Source organism: Manacus candei, unplaced genomic scaffold (assembly GCF_025592945.1).
Source record: "Manacus candei isolate 608988 ecotype Guabito, Panama unplaced genomic scaffold, ASM2559294v1 h1tg000027l, whole genome shotgun sequence".
NCBI lineage: Eukaryota > Metazoa > Chordata > Aves > Passeriformes > Pipridae > Manacus > Manacus candei.
The window spans coordinates 8,774,323-8,801,407 of NW_026138075.1; the positions used below are offsets into that span (position 1 = coordinate 8,774,323).

General features: G+C 36.8%; 2 protein-coding genes across 5 annotated transcripts; both read right to left on the bottom strand.

Moving 5' to 3' along the window:
• Positions 1-426: 426 nt before the first annotated feature.
• Positions 427-6,007, bottom strand: CUNH9orf40 (chromosome unknown C9orf40 homolog). Its single transcript, XM_051789481.1, has 2 exons — positions 5,504-6,007; positions 427-1,729 (listed from the first exon to the last, which is right to left on the bottom strand). Exons 1-2 carry the CDS (start codon positions 5,990-5,992, stop codon positions 1,574-1,576), a joined length of 645 nt encoding a protein of 214 aa, XP_051645441.1. The 5' UTR covers positions 5,993-6,007; the 3' UTR covers positions 427-1,573.
• Positions 6,008-6,034: 27 nt separating this feature from the next.
• Positions 6,035-27,041, bottom strand: CARNMT1 (carnosine N-methyltransferase 1). Of its 4 annotated transcripts, none has more exons than XM_051789440.1 (8): positions 26,692-27,040; positions 24,014-24,209; positions 22,883-23,046; positions 15,834-15,974; positions 11,788-11,966; positions 10,657-10,770; positions 9,604-9,707; positions 6,035-9,358 (listed from the first exon to the last, which is right to left on the bottom strand). In XM_051789440.1, the coding sequence occupies exons 1-8, from the start codon at positions 27,012-27,014 to the stop codon at positions 9,254-9,256; spliced, it is 1,326 nt and encodes a 441-aa protein (XP_051645400.1). In that variant the 5' UTR covers positions 27,015-27,040; the 3' UTR covers positions 6,035-9,253. The 4 variants fall into 4 exon arrangements, 3 of the variants coding, with proteins under 3 accessions (XP_051645400.1, XP_051645402.1, XP_051645401.1); XM_051789442.1 differs by lacking the exon at positions 26,692-27,040 and adding an exon at positions 26,476-26,679; XM_051789441.1 differs by lacking the exon at positions 26,692-27,040 and adding an exon at positions 26,467-26,679.
• Between the last annotated feature and the right edge of the window lie 44 nt (positions 27,042-27,085).

The following is a 27,085-nucleotide window of genomic DNA, read 5'->3' on the forward strand; positions in this document are numbered from 1 at the left end:
AAATAGTTGCATTTTTGCCAGAAAAGGTTTTTAAAAAGATTTTTCAAGTACCTCCTAAGACAAGTTGATGTATTTGGACTTAAAATGTTAAAAATGTCTTGAGAAAAATACATGTTGTCCAAATACGTATCCAGCTAATCTAACAGAAAGTTGAAGCATATCCAAACAAGCATGAAATGCTTGAGTCACTAAGCCTCATCCTTTCTTCAGCAGGCATTCAGAGACCCTAACAAGCTAAATGAATATACAGTAAACAAATACAGATACCTATACAGCACAAATACTGGAAAAAAGTTTCCAAATGTTTACCAAGAAAGCTAACGAGCTGACTATTTTAAGCAAATAGACCTAATAAATCAACAAAGTTACAGAACCAACAATTTTAAGAAATAAAGTCAAGAACTTCACACAGTAATAGTCCCAAAGTTTTCAAATACATGCAGGAAAAACTTTATTGTCCTTTAGCAAATACATTATTAAAAAAAATGAAATTCAGAAGTTGCCTTCTTTAATGATGATTCCAGAAAAATACAACGTTTTCTATCCTTAAAGACAATTCATATTTGCAAAATGTAACAGTCTTCCCATAAAACTTCAGTCTATCATTTCTAATTATACTTCAATTTGTAAATAAACTGCAAATCACAAGCATTAAGTTTGTATTTCACAGCAAAAAACACTAATTCAATGAACTTTGGTAAAAAATTTCTGCAAAAATTCATAGTCTCTGCAAAAACTACACCTCAGTCAGTACAGTCTGAAAAACTATATTTAATATTGCATTAACTTTTTTTGACACATCTGCACAAACCTGCTGTTTAGACGCTACCAACTGGTTCAGAGCTAATGTCACAAAGACTAAGAATAACAGTCTGAGAATGGACCGAAACCCTAAAAGCTGGGTGTCAACTATTATGTGTAATGTGAAAAAAAGAAAGGGAAAAAAACTTTTCCACAATGAGAATGTGAAAAACTTTCAGAAGAATGGCAGCTTACAAAAGAAAATATCCCCTTTTCATTCCCCCTCTCTGCCACACAAATTTTTAGTTTGCATAGAAAAGGGAATGTTTTGTCTGGTCTTGACAGACTCTTATTTTTTGGTTTAGCTATTACACAGAAAAAAATCACATTAAAAATCACTACAGATTATGTGCTTTATGATAAATTCATATGTTAAATATTTCACTTTCAGGTACCACAGTTACATCTTTTTGTTCAGGACAGACAAAATGATTTTCCATTTCCCTTTGATATGTAACATATCCACCTGTTCTTTTTAATTGCACCCTTAAGTTCTAATTTTCTGTATTCTTTTAGTCTTCTTCCATGTTTTCAAGTATTCTCGTTAGGCATCATAGCCTCCTCCATACTGCACACCTCCAGACAGCTTACTATAAAGTACCCAATACTGACTATCCCATTCACTTAGGCAACTCAGACTTGCTTTTGCAGACTGCCACAACAGTTTCTTCAAGATGGCATAAGCATGCTTATTATTCAGCCAAGTAACAAAACCTGAATCCCACTGGAAACAAGTTTCCAGCAAGTAAATGTACAACTATGAAACAACTGATCAGGTTTCCATTTCAGTCTCTGTGGTATCAGTCTTCGAAGGAGTTCTAGTGTTTGATGGAGTCTCCCCAACTAGGTTCTGAATATCAGACAAATCAAGAGTAGGCAGTGGTGCTCTCCAATACAGGAACGAGTTATACGGACAGAATTCTTCTTGCTTTGAAAAGAGACAAATAGACAAAGAGGCAACAAAACATTAATTTGTATCCCAGCAGTAAAAATAAATGTGTTATGCAAGAAACTAAAACAAGGAGGACTTATTCAGCTGTTCTATATTAACAGTTCTTAAAATTTTATGATTTTGAAGTAAATCACAATTTATTCTGCCTTTTTAAATACTCTTGCAAAGAACTATCACACAACCTCTGTGAAATACATTCATGACTGCACCAATTTCTTCAACTTACAACCTTTGCACAGAAAAATACTGTAAAACTTGTGCAATTATTGAAGTTTGCATACAAAAACTGCTCACTGCTTTTTCCTCTCATAACAGTATGCAAATTTCATGCACATTTAAAACATTCAGAAGACTGTATTTACCTACTTTACATCAACTCAGATGATGATAATTGCAAGATAAATAAGGCATTGCATAGTGTTTAAAGCACATTTTGTTTCTTCTTTTCTGTGTCTAAATTTAATACTCAAGAGAGGAAAGTTTAAGAACTGGAAAGCAGCATCAGAAAAATCTTGGAGCAACATGTACTTATCTACTATTTTAATATGGAATTACATTAAAAAAATTGTTTTAAACGTCTATTAGAAAACACACTACCTGTTTATAACCATGTCATTGTTATAAACAGTGGCCAATCTGTGCATGTTTCTATGGACATAATACAGAGAAGAAGAGGAATTCTTAAGTCGTTCCTTAGGTCTTGAACATGTATTTCCTTCTGGTATTTAAAAACAGTAAATACTGTCACAAATCTAAAATAATTCATTTCCACATAATATCTGTTTGCATTTTTCTAACATACAATTAGAATGTTTAAATATTTTACTTTACTGTCTCAGCTGTAACAGGTGGTAACAAATAAGCTGGTATAACTGTTTTGGTATTTCTCAGACCACAGTGTGGCCTGGGGGAGTGGTGTATGCACCACCACCATCAGCTTTTCTGGGCCTCTACAGTATGGCTCTTGAAAAAATTCACGATTTGTCTGGTTTTGCCACAGAATAAAAAAATGTAACACTCAAACAATAGCAGTATCACCCCCCTCTAACATACTGAAAAATTATGCTTCTTCCCACTTCCCAAAAGAGAGACAGACACCATAAATTCACCATACTGCCCATTTAAAGAAAACATTTTTCTATTTTTTACCACATAGACTTCTCCTGAACTGTATACAATCTGTTGTACTAGGTAACCTGTTTCTACTGCAAAACCCTGCATTATTCAAGACCTATAACAATTAAGAGAAGATGAAAGGTGCACATGTTTCATCACAGCAAGTTGGCTCTGTGCCTGTAGGATACTACTAATGTGAATTTGCTCACTGGGAAAAGACTGTCTTCAGAAAATAACAAAGAACAAAAATTCCCATTAATGAGAATTGAGACCAAAACCAATTAAATTACATAGTGCCAATGTACTGCACAGCATTAAAAACAATCAACAACGTCTGGCAGGGATGGTTTTCCAGTCCATATTTCAAACTAGGCAGCCTCACTCACACAGAACTGTGCAAGGCAGGTGGCAAACAAAGTCTTTGAAAAAAATCTCTGGCAGTGGAGTTTCAGAAACTGTCAACTACCTTTACAAATACTCCCATAAGTTTCTGCTTATGCAGAGAGCTAAGTACTTTAAAACAGAATCCTGTACTTTGTATACACAGAGTAAATGACTGCATGCTTGTTTCAAAGCGATTAGAATCTAAAACTTCATAAACACAAAAATATGCATACTCTTAATTGTGGACTCAGACTACACGCTTGATTGATCTCGAAACATTTCACATCTACAGAGCAGCACTATTTCAGTGTATTAGTAACTCCCAAATTCAGTGAGAAAATGAAAAAAACCATCAAGCACAAAAGACAGGCACAAACGCTGAACATCCACACCTAAAAGGCAAAATAAAGAATCAAATATTCACCTTCAGCTAAATAGGTTTCAACACACGTTTTGAGAATAAATTCTATCAAGATAGGCAACATGTAGCAAGCTCAGAGATACGAATGCTCTGTTTCTATGGACTAAGTTGTTTAATTTTTAAGGAGTTAGTGTTCCAACTCTAGTTGCAAAAATGGGTTTCCAAATAAAATTAAAATAATATTTCTTCTCTGGCCAACTGTAATATAATTGGAATTGTTTTAAACTTCAACAGTGTGAAATTAACAGTATCCTGATCAAGCTTATGAATATAAGTAATGAAATACACAAGCCACAAACAGCAAAGAATAATCCCAACCTAGAGACTGTATTTTCAGAAAGGTCTAAAAATCATCATCAGAAATATCTCTATAAAAGACTTAAAATATATGGGCAGGAAAAAACTGGAAGAAACATTCTTGCCTCAGGTGCTAACCAAGCTTTATTTTAAAACTAGAACACTTTTTATACAACACTGTACTTAAAGAAACAACCTGTTAAAAATACAGTCCTACAAAAATATTTTATACAGAGTAATACTCTTTAGTGTGTGGACATTCAAGGGGCTTCTGATCTTCCTATCACTGCTAAAGCTTACAAATCTATGCCAAATAACCCTAGGGATAAGTAAAGAATCCAGCATTATATTTGTGATGGAGTTAAACTGCTCTTTAGAGGTTTGCTCAATTTGTTTAATTGCTATGCTTCCAAACACACTTGTTCCCTCTTCAAAAAAGAAAGAGATTCTTGTTTAAATGGCACAGCCTAAAAAGGCTGTACAATTTTCATAAGACATAGAATTTTTCTTCAGATTTTCCTTTTTGCCTTAATTCTACCATCCATCACCAAAAAACCCCACTAACCAACCAACCAATAAAGAAAACGTGAAAAGTCAGAGCAAGAGAAAGAACAGCCACCGTTTTCTTTACAGATGGATTTACAGATGAGTGTTATACTGTGAAAGGCCCCAACACCTCAAAACCAGTCTACAATTGTAATTCAAAGTAATTCAGTTGTAATTCAAAGATTAGACTTTCTGCTACTTCCTTATCACTTGATCTAATATTCTGGTCTTACTTAAAAGGTCCAGGTGGGACACAAATTGAGTTTATATACATCAAACTTCTAGAGAGGTGTGAAATTTGACTTAGCATTTTATTTTTGGAAAATTAAAACTTTCTTGGTACGAAATTTCGTTTTCTGAACTACTGTGTAAAGCATGGTCAAAACAAAGAAGAATGCATGCTGTTCAAAGTCAATCAGAAAAGGAATTTCAGTATACCCTGATCATTAAATCACTGATGCTCTTCCTATGACCACCAACTCCAAAGATGTTTTGGTTAAAAGACAGCTTTGGTATTGGTAATAAATGGCAAAACACGAAGTTCAAGAAGTTGATGCTGTAAGTGAGCCTGACCCTCGCCCTCACACAACAGACATGCTACTACAGTAACCTCTCCAAGCTTCCACACGCTGTTGGGAAAGGGATGAGGCAGAGTATAGACTCAAGTGAGGTGAACTCCTGGCAGGTTGTTTTCCATCAGGTTTTCCGTGGCGGAGGGAGGGGGAAGGAAGGGGAGTGGAGTTGAGAAAGCTGGATGCTACTTCTCTTGTTTTAAAAACGAAAGAAAGGAAAGAAAAAAAAAAGTTTTAAGCAGCCCACGGCGGATTAACCCCGGAAGGCACAGAAGGGGCCGCGCGGCACCGGCCGCTCCACGGTGCCTGGCTAAGGCCCGCCAGCACCCCGCGGTACCGCTTCAGCTGCTACCGGCACCGCCCGCCCATTTCCCTCCCCGGAGGCGAGGGGCCCGGCCCGCCCCGCTCCGTTACCTCGGCGGCGGCGGAGGTCCGCTCTTTGCCCCGGCCCCCGGCGCATCCTTCCGCCGCCCGCTCGTCCTGGGGCACCGCGGGCTGGCCGCGCCGCCGCCACCCGCCCTCCCCCTCCCCCGGCGGCGCACGGGTGGCGCTGGGCCCGGGCCGCTTCCCCGGCGGCGCCTCCGCCTCTTCCAGCGGCCGCTTCGCGGCGGCCGGGCCGGCGCGCGCCGGTTCGCTCCGAGGCCGCCGCTCGGCCGCGCGCGGCAGCGGCGGCACGCGCAGGAGCCGCTTGACAGGCACGTGACACATCAACGGCTCCGCGCGCCGCTTGGGCATGAGGGGCCGCGCGCCGGCGGCTCCGCGGAGCTCGCGATCTCCGCCGGCAGATGCACCGCGCCCGCGCACGGACCGCGCATGCGCGCCACGCCCGCCAGCGCCGGGAGCTGGGGAGGGCTCTCGCCGCACTTCCTCACGGGATGAGGGAGCGGGAAGCGCTGCTGCCATGAGAGTCACTCGGCAGTAAAGCAGAGTCAAACACGAGCGAGATCAAGGCATGCCCCAAGCTTTAATATCCAAAAAGCCCCAGGTCCATTACACACACTGTAAAATAGCGGGAAGTGGACGCAGAGACGTGAAACTTTTCATCCTTATCTTCGCAACCGATTTCAGAAGGTATCACGTAAAAAACCCAAACAAATAAAGGAACAAAAAAACTCAGGCCATTTTACATTTGTCAAACTCCATATAAAGAAGCTTTACACTTAAGGTTATGCAGCATTTTATTTTACATCTGTTACTATGTACAGTTTAATAACGACCTAAACTAAACAATCTCATCTGATGAACACCTTGAACATTCTCCCCCACGTATACAACCGAATAGAACAGTGATCACATTCTATAATACACAACGACCCTCATAACAGTACAAGTGGTGAATTCTAGGAACTCATAAATAGGTAGGTAAAACACTACTAACACAGCTCATTCACAAGATTATTTTACTTCCAACTCTTAATGTGACAGTTGCGATTTAAAAGAATATTGTGCGGGGAAGACGGCATTTTCTAGATCAGAAATAAAAGCACACAACCATATTATACCTGATGTAAGCAAATAAAAACATTTTCAGAAAATACATAAAAATGGCAACTGTGACAACATGGGGTGGCAAGGAACAAAACTACCAGAACAAAGGATAATAACATTCAACCAGAAAGAAAGAGTCCCATTGCCTATTCGTGAAAAGCAGGAACACCACATTCCAAGTTACAGGCGGGATAGGAGGCAGAAATTGGGTAACATTACAGATAGATATACTACTCAGTAATAGCACAATTTACATTCACTTAAGCTATGTCTGATTCCAAGGAGCGTGAAAATTAAGTAAAATGCTAATCATATTCTGGTAGAAAAAAAGCAGATTTAAACCAAAGAATCATAAATTCCCTCAAAAATTAAAGTAAATGGTACAATACAGAAATTAAAGCAAGTGGCTTTTTTATTTTTAAGTGTGCAAGGGTTTTTATTTTTAATTTTATGTTGCAATAGCATTGTTTCTTCTTGAAACACATCTCTCTTGGAGCAGGGTAGACCTTTGATAGCTCATTTGTGGAACTGAGTCATGGTGGTGCAACTTTTAGAAAGAATAGTTCAAATAAGACTTTTTTAAGCCATGGTATACTTAAAAACTGCTGTTGACCAGAAACTTCTATTTCAATAAGGATTCTGAATGGAAAGGGGCAAAGTACTGTAAGATATACAGATGTGTGCTTTCTTATGTGGTGTTCAAACTATAAAAAAAAAGTTGGTGTTTTTCTTCCTTGCAGATTTTCAATTTAGGAATAAAGGCACAAAATTCTGGCCTTAATTGGAAAAATCCAAAAGCCGTAACAAATCTATTAAAGGGAGGTGATTAGGACACCACCATGAAAGACAGGACTAAAAATAATGAGAACTAAACAAGATATTGACCAGTGTCATTAAGGTCAAATATGAAAAAAACTTGAGCCCTCATAAGGCTTTTATATTTTAAAGATCATTTTGAAAATGCGTGAAAATGATACTTAAGGTAATTAATATATTAAGAAAACAAAATACTTAACATGACACCGCCACTCAGAATAGTGATTATTAATTAATGTTGTTCTCATGTACATCATAACTTCCAAGTGAAAGGAGATTAAACCTCTTGTATAGTATCATGACTTGTACATTAAATATTCACCTAAGCCACATCTGCTAGGAAAAAACCACATTAGTATAAGGAACAAGCCAAGAAGTCAGAAGGATAAAGTGTCTGAAGTTATCCTGCATATCCTGACTCATGCAGAGGTGATTAGGTTATAGGACATATTTACATGTAACTTTGTGAGAAACCTCTCGTTATTTAATTTAGAAAGATTCAATTACCTATGAAACAAAGGAACTGTATCATCAAGGAAAGGTTTATTCAGCATGAGCCGGTCTCATCTCACACCAAGGTCCCAGGGAGAAAAGACCCCTTGGGTTTAAATGTCATGTATTTTATAGTTTTACAAAATCCCATCTTTTTTCAGATAAGTTTAATATATTAATTTTTACCTAAAAAGGCTTCCTTTTCTCCAAAAATGGGCTTTCCCTTCTTTCCCATTGGCTGCGAGGCATCCTCTGTCAAAAATGATGGATCTTCCCTTGTTCTTACCCCAAAGACAAAAAAAGAAACCCCTCTATTCAAAATTTGCCAAATGGCCCAGAAATATTTTAATTTTTACGAACTTTATATTTCCCTTATCCCGGCCGCAAAAGAACCCTGGTACCCAGTCCAGTTTGGAACTGGATACCTTACAACTTCACGATGTGCCTATAATTTTGTTTTGTAATAAAAAAAATGTATTTTATTTCTCATAACTTCACTGCCCCGAAAGATGTTTTTATGTTGTACTACCTACACGTGGCATGGATAACTCAGCTATGCTTATCAACTTTGGAAGTTTTAGCTTAAGCAGTCAGATGACTCAAAATCAATGTATTACAAGATGGCAAAGCATCTAACACATTTCAGTTTCAACACAAAGCTCAATCAAAATTGGTAGTATTCCTCAACTGAGGTTATCATACTGCTTCTCACACATTGCTTTTTCTTCACTCAGTATTCTGCTTTCACATAGTATTTCAAATTGCCCACTGTTAACAGTGGTACAGTCAAAGATTAGCATTTATACAATAATCTACTTCATTTCAGTTCCACAGAAAATGCTCTACCAGTTTTGATGGTTTTTTTATCTGTCAAGAATAATTTTACCACTTTCCAACCATTTCAGACTTCATAATTTAAGTATACATTTAAAAATACTTCTCTAAACATGACACAGATAATACAGTAAGCACCTCCATGCATTCCTAATATCAGATAATAGAAAAAAATCACTATAAATCTATGAAATATTAGGCAGCATATGCAGAGAATTAGCCTACTTATGGCAAACATTTAATTTTGTTCTCAAGAAAACATTTTTGCTTTTATTTCTAATGCACTCCAAAGCACAATGACAGTGTATGTGAACATTACATCCTTCACCTTCACAAGTATATTACAAATATGCATGGCATAGTGTATGTCCGAACAGCAATAGAGATATTAAGAAAATAGACACTATCTATATCCTCTTAGGAATAAGAAGGCACCACTATGTGAGGTTGTGTTCATACATCACCCAGACCACTTTACCCTCATTTCCAGCTTTCAAGTCAACAGTTTTTTTTCTCATTAACCTATTCACACCACTACTGTTCTGGTTTTCTCACCACAAACAACACGCATTCATAGTAGTATTTCATCATGGAGAGTTCATTCACAGTGTAAGTTGACAGTACAGATTCTTTCTCCACCTAAAAACAAAGCAGCAGTTTTCAAGACAGCTTCTCTACAGAAACTATACAAGAAATTGCTATATTAGATTTCAAGGCCCATCTGTACACCTCTCAAAAATGAGAAAAGCAGATAATTTGTAACACATACTCCTAGATGTTATTAATAAATACCATTATGTTGAACTAAATTTATGGTGGTTTATCAAAGCAGTTTGCTTGGTTTATACCACTACTACTCATTGCAAACTGCACCACGTTCTTACCTCTATATGGAATCCATATTGTAGAATAACATTTTTTATATCCTCATAGCTTAATTCTATAGAAAGTTCATTTCCCAAGTTTTCAAAATGGTAAAGGAGAGGACCTAGAGTACAAAGATACAATAGAAATGGCTATCAAAAAGACAAAAATGTTTTCAAAATGAAGAGCACATACTGAAAGTACAACAAATGCTTATATCCAGACTCATATTCAAAAATGTGGAAGGTTCCCTGCCCACAGCAGGGAGGTTGAAACTAGATGATCTTTGATGTCCCTTCCAACCCAAATCACTCTATGATTCTATAAATACTGACAAAAGAATGCATTTCTATCACTCAAGTACGATTTTTATAATGAATTTCAGAATCAGTGCAAAACTAAAACAAATTACTTCAGCTGCGTCACATTCCCCAACAGATTGTTTTCTGTATCTTAAAATTTCTTCAGCCCAGCATTACCTCTCTCTCTAAAACTCAGGAGCTCTGCCTGCACTCTGTGACTGGCCAGGACTGGGATAGTGACTGACTGCCCAGTGACTGACCAGTTTATACTATGAAAAATATTTAATGCCTGAGTTTTGTCTGACATTCCTTCACCATGGAAGACTTCAGTTAAATCTCTTTTGTTTTGATCCAAGGCATACATAAATCTCATTGCCAAAATGTCTGCTTAGAAGCACAGTACCAACTAGACATTAAAAAAAAAAAGCAAGAGTGTATTTACACATAGAATAAGTTTTACTGTCTTAGAAAAGTAGCAAAAAAGAATATTAGAACACTACATTTGTCAAATAACAAATGTTTGATGCCCAAATGTTAAACCTACCACTAGGAAGATTTACTTGCCTATTCGAAAATCACATGGTGTTGACTTGATTGTAACTAGCAAACATCTGAACATATTTTGAACATTTCTGAGATAATTTCCAAGCCCTGTATTTTTCTAGCTGTACAGTTTTCTGCACAGACACACTCATCCACACACACTTTCAAGTATTAGATGCCTATTATTTGATCAAAAATAAGTCAAAAAGAGAGGCTGGTCACACTTGCCTACATTTATCCATATTCCTCCAGGTTTTAGTATTTTCCATATAGTATCAATGTAATCAATAACATTATGTGCTGTATCTATGAAAAAGCAAGTTGCTACGCAGTCCCACGTATCTGCATAAAAAGAGCAAAGTATACAGAGATTAGTTTGAATACTTTTACCCTGTGAAAGTTCATCATTTAACCCTGGCATTTGTTCACATACTCAGAATTACTTTCAACTAACAACATCCGAAGGCTCCTAATTTTGTTTACAAGTAAATAAAATATTTTGGTTTATATTAAAAATTGTTATGTTTGGGTTCATTTGACCTGTATAGTGTGTATATGTACACACACACTCTGAAACATTACATATAGTTATGTATACACTTCATAAAATTGGTCATACACATAAAATGACATGTATACTGTAAAATGTAAATGTTGTAACATTTTATATAAATGAAGCCTCAAGTGTGCTATTACTCATCTGTCCTATGAACTTCATATGACAACTGTTAAAAATATAACTGCAAAAATACCCAGTGATTTTAGGCTACCTAGTTAGTATTTAGAATACAAGTCTATGTTCACAAATCACTTAGCTTTAAAACATTTTATTCGGTATCTGAATATTTCCCCAGCTGTTTTTTACTGGTCAATTTAACAAGCGGGAACTTTCAAAATCTACCTTTTAATGCATGAGTCTCCCTGTTTTTCTCTAAAATTGCATTCTTGAAATTGCAAAAATTTTAAGTTCTGTAAATAAAATAAAAAAAAGTCTTGAGGATTTATGCCAGTATCAGATGTTGTAATGGTAAAGACAGACTCTTCAGAAAATTAAGTAACTGTAAGGAAGGGTCCTGCAAGATCTGTTAGACAAGGAGGCATCCGTATTCTTTTTATAACTAAGAAGAAAAGAAAAGCTGATTTGGAATAAGAAATAGACCTATTGATTTGCACTTTATTATACAGCTGGAGAAATATTCTGAATAAGAAAATCTTGCTACAGTTAGTAGCTAGTTGTACTACAGTTTTTCTACAGTTTTCCTCAGTGTTTGTAGACACAGTTCCATTCTCTCTCTAATCATTAACTATCCCAAATACTCTGAAGATACATGGATAGCCTAGAGGTTTGCATTTACTCACTGCACTCAGAATAAATTTCTTGAAAATCCCCTGCGGTCATAGAGAAGTTTGAACCAGAAGGAAGGCTGTGAGGATCAACATCTGGGAAATAAATTGGTCGTATCTGATCAGCAGATCTTCTGTTATTGCTAAACTGATGAATCCAGGGATAAAGCTTACATGAGTTAATTTCAGAGCATCTGCAAAATATGAAAATCAGCAAAATTCAGTTTCAACTAACTGCTTACCTCTTAGAAATATAAGCGTCAAAGTTCTTGTAAAAGCTACACATTTGCTAAAGGACTTAATCTAATTCACAACACTTCAGATTGCCCATCATTATGAACTGATCAAAAAATTAATTTTACTCTGACACACAAATTATCGCAAAATAACCACCCAGTTTTAAAATTCTCTTTTCCAACTTTTTATAATTTTCTCTAACTCATTTCTCTGCTGAAAAGAAAATACATAAGTTTATTTTGTAAGAATAATGAAATTTATGATTTACTATATTCTATAAAGCAACTATTTTCTGGATAATTTATCTTCCTATTTAAAAAAAAAAAAAGGAGTAACATTGGTTCCATTAATTTTATTGGAAATGTTTGTTCCCATTCTAGACTTTTCAGTCTTTTCTGAACCATAATCATAGAAGGTTCTGAGACACAGTAGATTAAAAGCATTTTCCAGATGCTAACGGAAAGGATGCTTTAAAATTTCAAAAAATAAATAAATGCTATTTTGCAAAGCACACTAGAAGTCATTTTAAGTTTGTAACATCTGGATCACTGCAATTACACTAAGTAAACATGTCTTTGTAGAATAAAATTTCTGGGTTGACATGACTAACTAAATCAACTCTTCTTTTAAAAAGTGATAAAATAAAGCATTTAAGTATAATAAGAAGCTTTTCCCATGGTCTTGTAAAATCAGTTTGTAACTAAAAAGTGAAAACATTTTCTTTCAGAGACAACAGAGGATACAGCTGTCCCATAAAATACATATCATGGAATGCTCCATAAACTGCAAGCAATCTACTGGGTTATAGAAAGTGCATTCTTTTGGTTGGTGGTTAGAATACATCTGTGATGGTCTTTGAAATAACGTTTTTTACCTTCTTCATGTCATATTTATATTTCTTTTTATCACCTAAAAAATAATACAAAACTAACTTTTATTTGAGCAGCAGTATACTGAAACAATTCCAAAGGAAACTGCTAATTTAATAGAAAAGACCAACCCCTTTTCATATACAAGCTTGAAAACCACCATTTCCAGCTTCAGCAATCTGTACTTCAAAACTAAGTACTCCAGTCCTTTGCAATTCCATCATTCCAAAAAAACACGTGTCACATATGTTATATTATAAAACTCTAACAGATTCAGTTGTGGCACACTTCTTTATTTTCCATAGGGGCAGGGCATTTACTGTTCAGTTCTGGAAAAAACTGATAGGTCAAATCTCACTTCTGACCACTGGTTTATAGATCAAGAGTAATTTAACTGTTTTGATCCTAAGGCATTCATGGACATGCAACAAACAAGCCTTCTCCAAATGTCAAGATTTCTCTAAAATTAAATTCTTTCCAGAATGTACAGATTAATCAATTACTAGCATGAATTCTACTGGTGTTAATTAAAGTTTTTTAAACTAACTCTATTTTAACTTGTGTACAAAGTGATTTTATATTACTCGAATGGAACTTTCTCAAAGCGAGTGACACCAAGGCTATTGACCCTGTGCTCTAGAAAACAGCACGTCAGCAACCAGCTGCTCCTGTCTCATCCACACAGATACCACTGTTGTTTCCCCTCCTGTCAGATCTCACAGGGAAGTAAAGTGTCCTGTGGCTTTAGGCTGCCCGGCAGATGCAGAAGAACAGATTATGCTTTTCAGTTTTTCCTCTTCCAAAACTTTAAGAAATGAAGTGTGTCTGTACCACTGGTGATCACCTCTGACATCTGTCATTATGTCCAGAACTCAAGTAAACACTAGAAAAATACACCACATAAAAACCTTACACGTACAAGGAAAAGTAGAATTTCCCATAAAAGAACTGAAGCAGCTTTGGAGCCACTGTAGCTTAAGTACTCCAGGATCACTTTATTCTCAAATTAGTGCTTCCTCAACAGAATAACACACTCTAAATAATTTCAAATACTTACAGTGACCACAGTTATGCCTTGACACATACTCTACATATCATACCATGCACCTCTATCCACTGTAACAAAAGTTCACCATCTAAGAAAATTAAGATTTTTTTTTTAAATATGTGAAAATCAGCAGATATCACTTTGTGTACAGAAATATTAAGTCACTGTACATCTAGGAACCTACTGTAGCAATTGACACTCAAAACAGTACTTTGTCCTCCTAAAAAAGAACTATGGTCAGAGAAAGAAGGTATATCCAAACTGTTAAGCACGTGTTAGCAAAATCCTCATGCTTTCATCAACTGAAAAAAGAAATTAAATTGAGACTATAGTTAAAAACTAAGTCACTAAATCCTTGGTTTTTACCACTCTTCCTTAACTACTATTTTCAGCTCATATTGATGAGTGCTGTTTCTTCCAGTTTCAGGAAATCAAAGATGTCCATTTCAGAAGGCTAACTGCGAACAGCCACTTAAGACTAAACTGAAAGATTCTCCAAGTCCCTAAGACCTTCATAAAAGACACACCAAGCCCCCAAATAGATCTGGCGGAAAGGAAAATGCTTGGATTTGAACTGAATTGACTGCAGTTCATAGTCAGGCTAGCAGTATTCTCTTTCAAGGAGATGTAACTGATAATTTGCCCAGAAGTGATGAAGATTACAGCAGTTACATAACACTCAATTTTGCTGTCTAAAATCACATACTGTTAGCAAGTTTAATGCATATACACCTCTTTGCTAAATATCCTGTATAAACAGGAAACACTACATGAGCACTAGATGCTACAAATGATTACCACTGTTAGCTAAGCGTGAATCTTCAGGACAATTCCACATATAGGCCAAAGACTCATTATTTAAGGAAGCCTGCCATCAGGCAGGATGGTAGGGATGAAGTAGGGATGGTAGGGATGAAGTTAACCTCTGTGACAGTTGATCAGTGCTACCAAAGATGGGAAATGAATACTTTTATGCTGCTTTGAATAATTTCAAAAGTTCCAAAGCACAAGAGGAATGTGGCTTCCTTTCAATAGCTGCAAGGCATCAGTCAGATCAACTGTAATATACAATTTCACCAGCAGATGATTCATTTGAGAATAATGTAGGAAAAAAGAACAAATGAACCTCCAGTAAATATCTGTTTCCAACACATTGACCTGTTACACGCAGAGGCAGCAGCCATCATAAACAGTGTTTTCCTCTTGCTGTTTTTGAACAGTAAGCTGTAAGAGATGTAAGATCATCACGGTGCACTGTGGACAATCAGTCTACAAACAGATCTTTATGTTTTATGGTAATACAGAATACAAACCAATAGTTTAGGTGTTTTCAGCAAAGGTGTACACTTAGAGACTGATGAATGACTGGCAAATTGTCTCTCTGAACTTGGCACCAACTCCACCAAAAAAACAAAACATCCCCCAGACCACTTTCATATTTGCCCACCTGTAGTCTTCCTACCCTCTTTCTTAGTATGGAATGTAATACTTTCTTTTAGCAGCTTTCCTCTGTTAATAATCACCAGCACTACATACCACGAACATATTTAAGAGCCCGTATTTGACACCAGTAAGAGAGCTGCGCATTTTACAGAACCACGTGAAATAAATCACAAAACCTAATCAAAATTTTGCAGAAAATCTGTGGTACAATCTAGAGATTCTACATCTCATAACTTAAACCCCATGTTTCCTATCATTTTAATGACTCAGACACAATCCCTCCTTCCCCATTTATCCCTATGACTTCTTTTTTTTTTTCATTAAAACATTGTAAACAGTGGTTATGTGTGTCCTGTATTAGGACTTACAAATCTGTTCTTGTGAGATTTACATATTCAGACTTTTCTCATTTATGACTTTCCCTCTCTAGGTTTTAATCAGCAAGTAAAATGTAAGCTATATACCTGTTGAGTACAAAGTTAGAAGAAAAGAGCATAAAGAGGCTCCATTCATTTCCTTGGCAAGCATAACCGAGCATAGCTATTTCCCACGCCAATCTACCTAGCCCAGCACCAGGTACCAGGATATTAACTTTGGAGAAATCCCTGCAACAGAACAAAAATAATAGTTAAATCTTTATCTGATACCTCTTAACACAACTTAGAGGTCCACTCAAACATTTTCCCCCCATATACTTAGATATTATACTTCCTGTATGACTTTATTTTTAAATGGAAACTGAGCCAGTTCTGATCAGATTGGTTAATTGTACAGTCAAAACAACACACAGAAACTACTTAAAAGAACATATACAACCCTCATTCAGAATACAGAGCATAATTAGTGAATGATATTTTTCCTTAAAACTTTTACAGTTATCAAGCCAAAAATCTCTTAAGTGAATAGAAGAACATTATCATATGAACCGTGTATTTTTCCAAGTCCCACTGATAATCAGCAAGTATTCTAGATACATTTTTGTTACTTTGCATGAAAAATAAACAAGTATTTTGACAGGAGAAATGAGAAACATGAAACCTCCATAATCTGATGAGCAATTCAGAATGTAAAAACCTTGGTCACCATCTCAGCAACTGTGGGTTTCCCTGAAGTATCTAAGTGACATACTTCCTAAATTGGCTCTCCAACCCTTTAACCCTAACTAGGCATCAAGTTGAAGACAACCAGAAGACATCCAGCAGTGTGTTTACTGAAATACCTAGAAAAATCTCTCCCATCTTCCAAGTGCAGCAACTAACGAATAGGAGAACTAAGAATCTCAATATTTGCTCCTCTTTGAGGCAGAAAAGGCAATACAGATTACTGTAACCATCAGACTTCCACCACAGTGCAATGAAATCTCCACTCATACAACAAAACCCCCTCCCATGCCAAACTGAAAAGATACTTAATCTAAAAAGAAATATTTTTTCAGTTTCCAGCCATGAACAAGACTTTATGATTTCATATACCAAAAAAAAGCACGAACACTCATACTACTCTCTGGTTTGCATGTCACGTGCAAAGACAAAACATGTCTATCAATTTATATGCAACTAAATGGAAGAGGAGGCCACAATCAGAAGATCCAAGCACAGACAGCAAAATGCAAAGCCTTTGACAGCTTAAAAATTCAGCATTCCAAGAAGGGTTCAAAAGAGTTAGCATGCTGCATAAGCACAAAGATCACTGAAGGAGAGTTATGTAAATTCTGAAAAGCTGTACATTTCTGAACACTATTACCCAAAATCAACAGAAAGTATTATTCTTTTCTAAAGGGCACACAGTGTAACAAAGAAGATTTAACAGTGTCTTTTGGGTTTTGACCTAATCACGTAATTAGTGATGACGCCTCTGAAATGGAAAAATCATTCCTGACTTTCATTTCATTCCCATTATATGTGCAGGCTCTTTTTCTGATTAAAAAGAAGTAGGAAATCAAGACTTTGTTATTACTTAAGAGCACTCCCGTGAAGCAATGGTTCTCACTACCTCTAGTCTACAAGAGAAACCAGAAGACAGTCCTACTGAAAAAAAAAAATTAATTCAGGAGAAAACTACATGCTCAAGACAATACTTTTGAAAATATGGAACCAGAAGAAGAAGGAAGAAGAAAATGCACTTTCCGGAAGAAGCTAGAAAAGCCTCAATCTAAAGTTTTTCCTATTCATAGTGATACACTGTTATTCTAAATGTATTTCTAACCTCATCTATTTCTTCATTTCCTTACAATTTCACTTTATTCATGAAAAATTTAGACTAGCTCTACACAGATTTTAGCACATCCAAGTGGACACTTCTACAATGAATGGGTTGAAAAGCCTTAAGCCACTTTTAAGATCATGATACATTGATTAGAAAAAAGACTTTTCTTGAAACAACCTAATAATGCAGGTGTATTCATATTTTGAAATCTGCACCTTTATGCATCCTAAAACAAGATAAAGCCTCTAACAGTCGAGTTGATTTTAAATTGCTTGTAATTGTCTTGTATCTTTTCATTCACAATATAAAGTTTTCGTATTTCTAAACTAATTTTCCAAATTCTCTCTTAGTAAGTAGTTTTCTATTGTATTTTTCTGGTGCAGTCTTAACTATATTTTCATTTGTACCTTTATTAAGGGATTAAGGCCTGTCTGGAAATTTGTTAGCAATGTAATTTCTACCTATACTCTTTACATCAGTTGCCAGACACTGGCCCTGGCCATCAACTTCATTTCAGCCTACAGAGTACAGCTAATAAATACAATATAACCAAATCTCAGTCCACTAACATTGAACTAGCCTTCCAAAACGGTTCAAGAGCATTTTTTTTTTAATTTATAGTCAGAGAAATTAGGTATGTGGCAAACTGACTGCATAACAAGTAGTGACTGCTGACAGTGTCCTGTTTTCAGAAAAAATGGTCAAACACCTTCTTCTTTTCAAGACTTAAAAAGAATTGTTTGTGACAACCTATTAATGAATTTAGAAAAAATTAAGGTATGAAAGCTGTGGTAGTGGAAGCACCCCAATGCACTATGTACGTTGAATTTTAAATCATGACAATAGCTAAAAATCTTTAATTGCACAGAAACTGCTTTTTTAACAGCCACAGTCCTTTAACAGATTAGAAAAAACACACTTTCTTTTGGTGGATATGTGATTGCAGCAGTAGCTAAGACAATTAAAAAAAAAAATCAAAACCTGCAATAATATAATAACCCAAAGTTATCCACAGTGAAAACTAGCCTTGATCCAGTCAGCAGCAGCAGGATTTCTACGACACATCTAGCAGCAGTTAGGAACATAAATGGGTAATCAACAAATATCCACTAAATAACTGTGGTCCAGTAGAGTAGAAACATTAGCCTATTAACTTGGCAGGGAGAGGAGGCTAGCCAAAGAGCAGGGAAAGCAGGCAAGAGGGCTGCATGGTTCTGTTTGGCTCAACTACTGAAACTGCAAAAATCTCTTAAAAAAAGATAGTGGAGAAATATCAGAAACAACCAAAATCTGTCATGACATTTTTGTACCGCATTTTGCAGTGTGATATATTTTCAGCTTTTAAGGAAGATTTTAACTTTTTTAAAGGTGTGCTTTTTTTAACAGGAAACATTAAACATGATTAAAACAGAGGCTTATTTCATGCATATTGTGCTGTAACCAAAAATAATGGTGCTAAAGTGGTAGACATGCTCAGCAAAATGAAAATTAGTGTATCTCATGAAACATGAAACTCATTTTCATAAACTAAACACTGTAGTTCAATTTATGTAATGAACAGAAGTGATAAATACACATCCCATACAGAGGTGGGCTTCTCATCAGTGGAAATATCAAAATAAAACCACACTGTGGGAATCCTTTCCTGGTGTTTACAATGTCTGTATATTTAAATCCAATTCTCAGCATAGGATTTTCATTATTTTACTTAAATCATATTTTCAGAGACTTTTTAAAGACAAACACTAAACAGCACAATAATTTGAAGACAAATTTTTCTCAAACTTGGCAGCTGAGTTTTACATACTTTCATGTAAAGATATGCAAAGCACTCAGTGGACTGTAGTAACACTGACGATAGTTTGCTCTTAAGTCCAATGTTTAAAGGGAAGCTTAAGCTAAGTACAAAAACCTCCAAGGACAGATGTATATTCTATAAAGTTAAATAAAATTCAAATAAAGCAGAAATTTCAACTCTACTATAAATGTGACTGAGCACATTCAAGAAGTATAACCAAGCTCAGGACCAATAAGCTGTTTTTCATATAAAAAGGAAACTAAGCTCTGGTGATCTCTTCTGGGCTGTTCTGCCAGCACCTTGGAAAATGCAATTGATTGCTGGACAGGATAACAAAGATAAATTTCAAATTATAGTTGATTCCAGAGGCCACATTAATGAGAAGCAAACAATGGAAAAAATACCTAAGTATACTGTTCTTGGCCATGGAATGATAATTAACAAAAAGGTTAACTATTTCTTAGATTTCTTTTGGAAAAGAAGCTGATGATCTTTACATCCTTTCACTTAAACAGGAAGGGTAACAACAGTAGAAGTGAAAGGAAACAAAGACAACAGAAAAAAGGGGAATCAGAAAAAAATGTATCAGTATGCTTATTTAATTTTCAACTTAAATGCTTCCCTGCAAAAATGCTTTAACAAACACATTCTACCAAGAAATAAAAATGTATCTACGTTTTACTATTTTTTCCTTCAGAAAGTAGTGATCATGGCTCATTCAGATTGAAGAAATACAAGAAATTTAAATACTACAGAGCACCTCTGAGCAGAAACACAATTAAATTCCAGCATGAATAATGCAGGAAATCTATCAGTTCTTCGGGAAGACCTGATCTCATGGGATTTCACTTAAAAACACTTGATGGATCCTACTAACAGATTCTGCTAAGAAAGAATGAATTATTTCTGAAGAGGAATAAGAGGTAGGAATAGCTCTGGCCATGTATGTTATTTTTAGATGACAGTCTTATCAGAAGACTAGACTGAAACACAGGATAACAGCAGCACCTCTTCACACTGTTGTAATTTACAGCTACTTTCAACCGTTGCTTGTATTTCTTCTACTTCCCAGAAAAGCAAGCACATACAATACTTCGCTGCTTTTCCTGTTCTTTACATACCAACTGCACCCATACAGGTCAATCTTGCAAAGAGCATACTACAACATGTGTGTGCATGGAGCGAAATATACTTTAATAGTTTCAAAAATTTAAACTTCTTTTTCACGTGATTCCAATGCAAGGAATCAATAACGTTAACAAATTATGTTAACTAGAAACTGCATGTACCATTCCATTGAGTATTACAAATTTTATGTATATTACAATTTCTTTTACAAAGTAAAAGGTGACTTGCACTGACAGTTTTAAATTTAAAATATTTATTTCTTTATCATTTTTAATGCAAAATACATCTAGAAAATTTGTTTTCATCACCCAGTGCCACCAACGCACTTTTTGTCTAGCACTTTCATCATCTCAGGAGACTTCAGCACAAAAGAGAACTCTAAAGAAATGCAAAGCTGAACTCTGAGGTTCATCTACAACCTGTTTTCATACATTGGTGTCCACAGTTAGTCCTCTCCCACTATAAACAAGAGACAGAATAACTCCACTATGGTCAGTTCAGGCCCTGTCCATAACTTCAAACTGAAAAACCCGCTATGCTTCAAAATCATAAAATCAGAGAATATGCCGAGTTGGAAAGGACCCATCAGGATCATCAAGTCCAACTCCTGGCCCTGCACAGGACACCCCAAAAATCCCACCATGTGCCTGAGAATATTGTCAAAACACTTCTTGAAGAGGTAAGTAGGAGAGTGCCTTTGGTAACTAGGAAAAAGAATGAGCTAGACAGTAGCTAACAATATGTGAACAGAGAAAAGGTTTTGCGCAAGTGCTACGACAGCTCCATAGTGATAATGAATATCAAACTTTTAAATAACGTATTTATTTAAAACATATTTTAGAAATCAAAAAAACCCACCACTTAGTTTGACAAACTCAAACTTGTAGTAGAGATGCTTGATCTATACAGTGATGTATTAGATTTTGGCAGAGACAAAATAAATGGTATTCCAGAGCCACCATAATAGGGACACATGCTCTGTCACGTTAGTTCTGTTTGACCACCACCAGAACTCCTAGTAAATAAGCACAAAACTACCAACTTCAGACTCACCCAATCTGTTACCACATGTTGCTTCCTAATATATACTGGAGGTTTTGAAATAGAGTTCATTGATGACAAATGTAAAAGTCAAGATTTTTCAGCCTCAGTCATGGATCTTTTAAGATCTGACATAAGCTATCTCCCTCATAAACAAAATCCATTAAAGGCTAGCATACAAGAGAAAAAGGTGAACTGCTACCTAACTATGAGTTTTTCTACAGACCCACACATCAGAGATGCACCAAATAACCTGCAGTATTTAATTCATTTCTATCTTATGTAGGGCACTATTAGCACTAAAAGCATTGCAAAGTTCACTTTCAGATAAAACGTTTTGTATTTTGACATAAGTCAGTCCAAAGCAAAATAGAAATCAACCACGTCCATTCCATGTTGTGCCACCACAGTCTTTACTAATGAAACTAAAAAATGGCTAGTAGAAGAGATTTTCCAAATTTGTACTAGTACATTATTAACAATTACTGAGAGAGAAAAAACCCCAGAGTAATACCCACCTATATCAAATCTAAGTTGTGGTTCGTTACATTTGTGAGTAGAAAGTTCTCATATATTCTAACTGTAAGACTGTTAAGTTTTACCTAAAATATACTTTAAGATAACTGAGTTGATTAATTGACAGAATCATTAAACATGGAATTCTTATAGCACTACTACCTTTTGAGATTTTACCAGTATACTTCTACCTGAAGTTACCCAAAAAAACCCTGCATCAACAACTATTTTACAGTGTTAACAAGCCAATGTGGTTACAAAGTTACCCTCATACATGCAGCAAAGCTTTTTTAAGAATTGTCTTGTAACACCTGTTTGAAACCAGGCCTAGAATTTACTATTTTCCGAGTAAATTCTTAGTGCAACTAAGTGCAACTGCACTAGAGCTTAAGAGTATATTCCTCCTTCCTTCCATCATGAAGGGCAATAGTGATACTTCCTGCTGTCACAAGGGTCCTTGCTTTTATCTGCAGCACACACACTTTGATAATCTGCTAACCTGCAAACTTTACCTTGCTGACCACAACTGAGTTAACTTCACACACTCCTGAAGTCTTTTACTTGAAAGGTTAAATACATTCTGTTACACCAAGCTGCAGAACAACAAAACGCTATTCCTGATTTACCTGGTATTACTTCGTGAAGTTTATTAATATGGGTTTTTTGTATTAGAAATAAAAACTCTCCTGATTAAAAAATAAATTCCACTGCATTCACAAAAACTCCTGTATTTTGAAACCAAGTTTTTCATTACTCCACACAAACTTTGTTAGATTTGTGCAACAGTTTATCTCCACATAAATATAAGTCTTAAGACACTATTACCATCTTTCTTTTGGAAAGTTCTTTACAATTTCACTAATGATTGGTTGGTAGCAGGATTCTCTCTCAGACTTTCCCTCTTCACTCCAGTCTCTCACAAATTGTTTCAATGTGGACTTTAATTTATCCATGTCAAATGTTGAAGCTGGTGTTATCTTCCCGCTTCCCTGATTAACGTGGGGAAAAAAAAAAAGTTAGTGGAAAATGTACAAAGTTTTTTGAGTCTTGGGGGAAAAAAACCGAAATTATAAACAGAAAAATGTCACGCTATAAGAGCTTTTGGGAGTTTTAGCTAACAAAGCACTTGCCTTTCATTCCTGGGACCAGAGCTCCAATCCACCTTAATATCCTAAACAAACTGAGTTTGCTGTCTCCATTTGGCATCCAAGAGACCAGTTTCCACATCAGAAAAAAAACATAGGGTATGGCATAGCAAAGCAAATTGGTAGTCCCTATTCAGGAAAGGACCAGGGCCTAGCTAGTGCAGAAGCTGAACTGGTTACTCTGAAAAGAGGAGCCCTCTAGGTACTGGTATAGCAATACTAAGAAGCTCACTTTAGAGTTGTCCATTACTGAATTTTGTCTGCCGATACCAAAAAGGACTTCAGTGTCCACCTCTGTCAGTCTTTTAAGTCTGAGGGCCATTTTGTTTGACAGAGACGCCACACTAAAAAAGCAGGTCAAGTAGTAAAAAAGTGCTCACCAATAACAACATTAAAAATACTTGGCCCATCTAGAATTGCAACCAATTCAGAATGCTGCAACACACAATAACCTACAGTAAGACAGACAATATCATTTCTGTTCTACATAGTTAACAGAAAAAGAACTTTAAAATGTAAGCAGAGTAAAGCTAGAACTCCACAGAGAAAAATATCTTTTTACAAACATTTGCCAGATTCACAGTTAGTTTTCCTAAGTGTAACTAAAAGAACTAGCAAGAAACAGCTCTAGTAAGCATCAGCTTCACAAAATGTGAAAGAGTGAGAAAAGTGTAAGCAAGCAAGAAACAAGAAATGAGAAAATAAAGGCAAAAGGAAAGTTGGAGGCCTAGAGGTGTGAAAAACAAATGTAGAAAATCCCAAAGCATACAGACTTTAGTTTTGGATCAAGAAAAAGTCCACTTTCACATACGTCTTCTCCATATTCTTTATTTTCAAACATATGAACGCAGTCATTCACAATGGTCTGTAGTATCTCTTGATTATGATCAATGCACTTCCGAATCTTGTCAAGGTGTGGAAGAAATTGAGGAAGAAGACTCTGTTGGTTAGCTGGGAGAGACTTAAACTGCCTCTCTGTTCTGTTCACTCGTTCATGCATATTCGTTCTAAAAAGCAAAAGTTTTAGATATTTAGAACCAATACACAAATTACATGTAAATAATTCACTGTAACCTATTCCAATGACAATTATTCACTTTGTTATACACAGAAAGTGATCAGACTTTTTAATTCTTTACAGGAGAACAAGTTCTCAAGAATTTTTTAGGCAAACATTTTTTAAAGATCTAGTTCTACAATATCACTCTTTTTAACACGTTCCTGCTTAAGAGGACTTAAGTTTCAGCATTAGCCACTTATTTCCAGAGCAGGTGATGACTACCTTAATCCATGGATCTACAAAATTTAACAAACAACCATCTCCAAGATTGTTTCCCAAATCCAATTAAATTGAATTAAGAGCTGGATGCAGTGGTAAACTTTGGCTACAGAAAAAATGACGTGGAGTGCGAATTGGGATCCTCAAGATCAACTGCTTCTGAAAGAAATGCAAAAGTCATAGCTAGACCATGCCAGAGTTCTGGCAGCCACACTAAGATACTAATCTACCCCCTTTTAACAGCATATTACCCTAAGTATTAGTACTGTGAATTTGATCATGGAACTGATACAAGCTAAAAATACTTCCTCCACTTCTCCAAGATAAAAGTTTCACAAAAAAGGTGAATCTTCTAAGCTTTTGCTAGAGTTTTCTAGATGTGACTTCTGTCTAAACTGACAGAAGTCTAGTTGCTGAGCACAGTCATAAAGCCAGGACAAGAGACACTGCCCCTTTTGTCCACCAAATCATTTAGGCTGGTCAAGTCATACTGCAGTTTCCCAAACTCTTGTGTCAGCATAAAGCTGTACAAAGTTGAAAACTAACCATCAGTGAGAGTACGGTGCAATTGCTGCAATTTTAGTTGCAACCTCAGTCTTGAAATTTGACCAGTTAATATTTCATGCACATGTTTCTGAGAAGGGCTTGTTCACTACAATAGCTACACTGGTTTAAAATTACATTAAGAAACAGAGAAGAAACAATAGAAAAATAAATTGATCCTCAATATAGAGCACATAAGCTTAACTTAACATCATCTTCTTGAAAGGTTTGATCCAAAAAAAAATATCTTTGAACCTAATTCTCCACCCTTTCATGCTAATTGCAAACATCTAGCAAAATTAATAATTCACTGAAATCAGAACTATAAATAATGAAGTTAAGTCTGTTTCTCTCAAGACGAGAAGAACAAGATCTGGACTTATCTGAAAGTGTGTTATTGCCTTATTCATACAGACGTTCCCAATTAATAAACATCTGTATGTAAATAAAAATTCCAATTATTTTAAACTACTGAGATATGTAATTTCACCTACATTCAGAGTTATTTCTTTGAGACAGAGGTAATTTAATTGAACTTCTGTATTGAAAATTTAGGTCACATCTTTTTCTTATGTATTTACTAAAACAAGCATTCAAAAGCAACCTAGAGCCACAGTTCAGCATGAGGTTGAGAATGATGTTCCCAGCTTGTAAGGCCTGAGGATAAAATTACATCACTGACATGAGTACATTACAGTTGGGAACTGCATTAATAGCCACTAGTATCAGATATTTTTAACTAAGTCTTTGATACATCCAGAATGAATTAGAGAATTCACTCGGGAAGACACACTGAAGTATCATCTAGACCAACCTCCCCGCTCAAACACTAATCCTGGAAAACAAATAAAACCGAAGACAGGAAAACCTCAAACAGGAGAAGTTACATAAATATTACCCACTCCTATCAAGAATCTCACTATCATGTAAAAATTACGCTTGTGACAAGAAGGGTTCAAAACACAGTAATGAGTCACATGATGTGGCTTGGTCCACTGAAGTACAGAGATATACAGTGTTGCTACATCCCAAATCTGCTTCCCAAACCTAAAAACAGGAAACAGTTTATCAAAATACTGAAGAAGACTGGACTTTTTCAGCCAGTCTCCACCACCGCCATCTTAGTAACTTGTTTCCTCTTCTATTCAATGGATTCAATCATAAAGTTAGATTTATCTAATTTCTATGGGGCCAGTAAGCCCTCTTCTAACTCAACAGATGTTATTAAAAATGGTAGCCATTAGCCCTTATCTCTCGGGCAAACTCAAATGTCTTTCACGAATTTCCCCAATAATTGAGACACCATTTGCATTTCTTTGCCAGCACGAACTACTATTGTTTTGAAGACTTTACAGTATCTTAGAGTATTTTATCTCCTAAGAAATCTTTCACACCCTCTTCAGGTTTGGTGCTTTCTTTTATGCTTCCGGACTGACAAGTACCAAAGCGACCTTGAGCGTATCCAGGAAGGTAAGTGGCGCAGAAGCCCCTTCCCGGCTCGGGCTGCTGTGCCCCGCCACCGGCACAGTGCTCGCCATGGAGCGCAGACCGCACGGGGGAGCGCCCTGCTCCGGGAGCTGCGGGACAGCCCGGAACCCTTCGGGGGCCGGTCAGCGAGCGCAGGGCCACCCTGCAGGCATCACGCACAGGGACCAGGTCTCCGTTACCCGTAATATCGGAAGGCGTTGATGATCCTCCGGAAATGCTCCCGCTCCAGACGTTCCTCCTCCTCCTCCCTGGCCGCCGCCGCCGCCAGCGCCCTCGGCTCCAGCGGCCGCCGCCTCCGCCGCTCGTCCCTGAGCGGGGCCGCCTGCTCCCCCTCGGGCTCCGCGCCCCGGCCGCACGCGCTCTCTCCCGGCCACGGCAGCTGCTCCCGCTCCTCCTCGTGGCCTCTCCGCAGCCCCCTGCGCATCACTTTGGCCGGCGGATCCCCCTCGCCCCGGGACAGCGGCGGCGGCGCTTTCCGGGACGCGGCGCACGTGGCCGACATCCCCCGCGCGCGCACGCGTCTCTCCTCCCTTCCGGCGCGCGCCGGCCGCTCGGCGGAGGAAGAAGTATCGC

What these genes read in the sequence shown, in the direction of transcription:
- CUNH9orf40 (XM_051789481.1), bottom strand. Translation starts at nt 5,992, where the DNA reads ATGGCAGCAGCGCTTCCCGCTCCCTCATCCCGTGAGGAAGTGCGGCGA. An exon ending in GGACCTCCGCCGCCGCCGAG is followed by an intron (nt 1,730 to 5,503) that starts GTAACGGAGCGG and finishes CTCTTTTCAAAG; the next exon opens with CAAGAAGAATTCTGTCCGTA.
- CARNMT1 (XM_051789440.1), bottom strand. Translation starts at nt 27,014, where the DNA reads ATGTCGGCCACGTGCGCCGCGTCCCGGAAAGCGCCGCCGCCGCTGTCC. An exon ending in ATAAAGAATATGGAGAAGAC is followed by an intron (nt 23,047 to 24,013) that starts GTATGTGAAAGT and finishes CACGTTAATCAG; the next exon opens with GGAAGCGGGAAGATAACACC. An exon ending in TCTAACTTTGTACTCAACAG is followed by an intron (nt 11,967 to 15,833) that starts GTATATAGCTTA and finishes CATATTTTGCAG; the next exon opens with ATGCTCTGAAATTAACTCAT.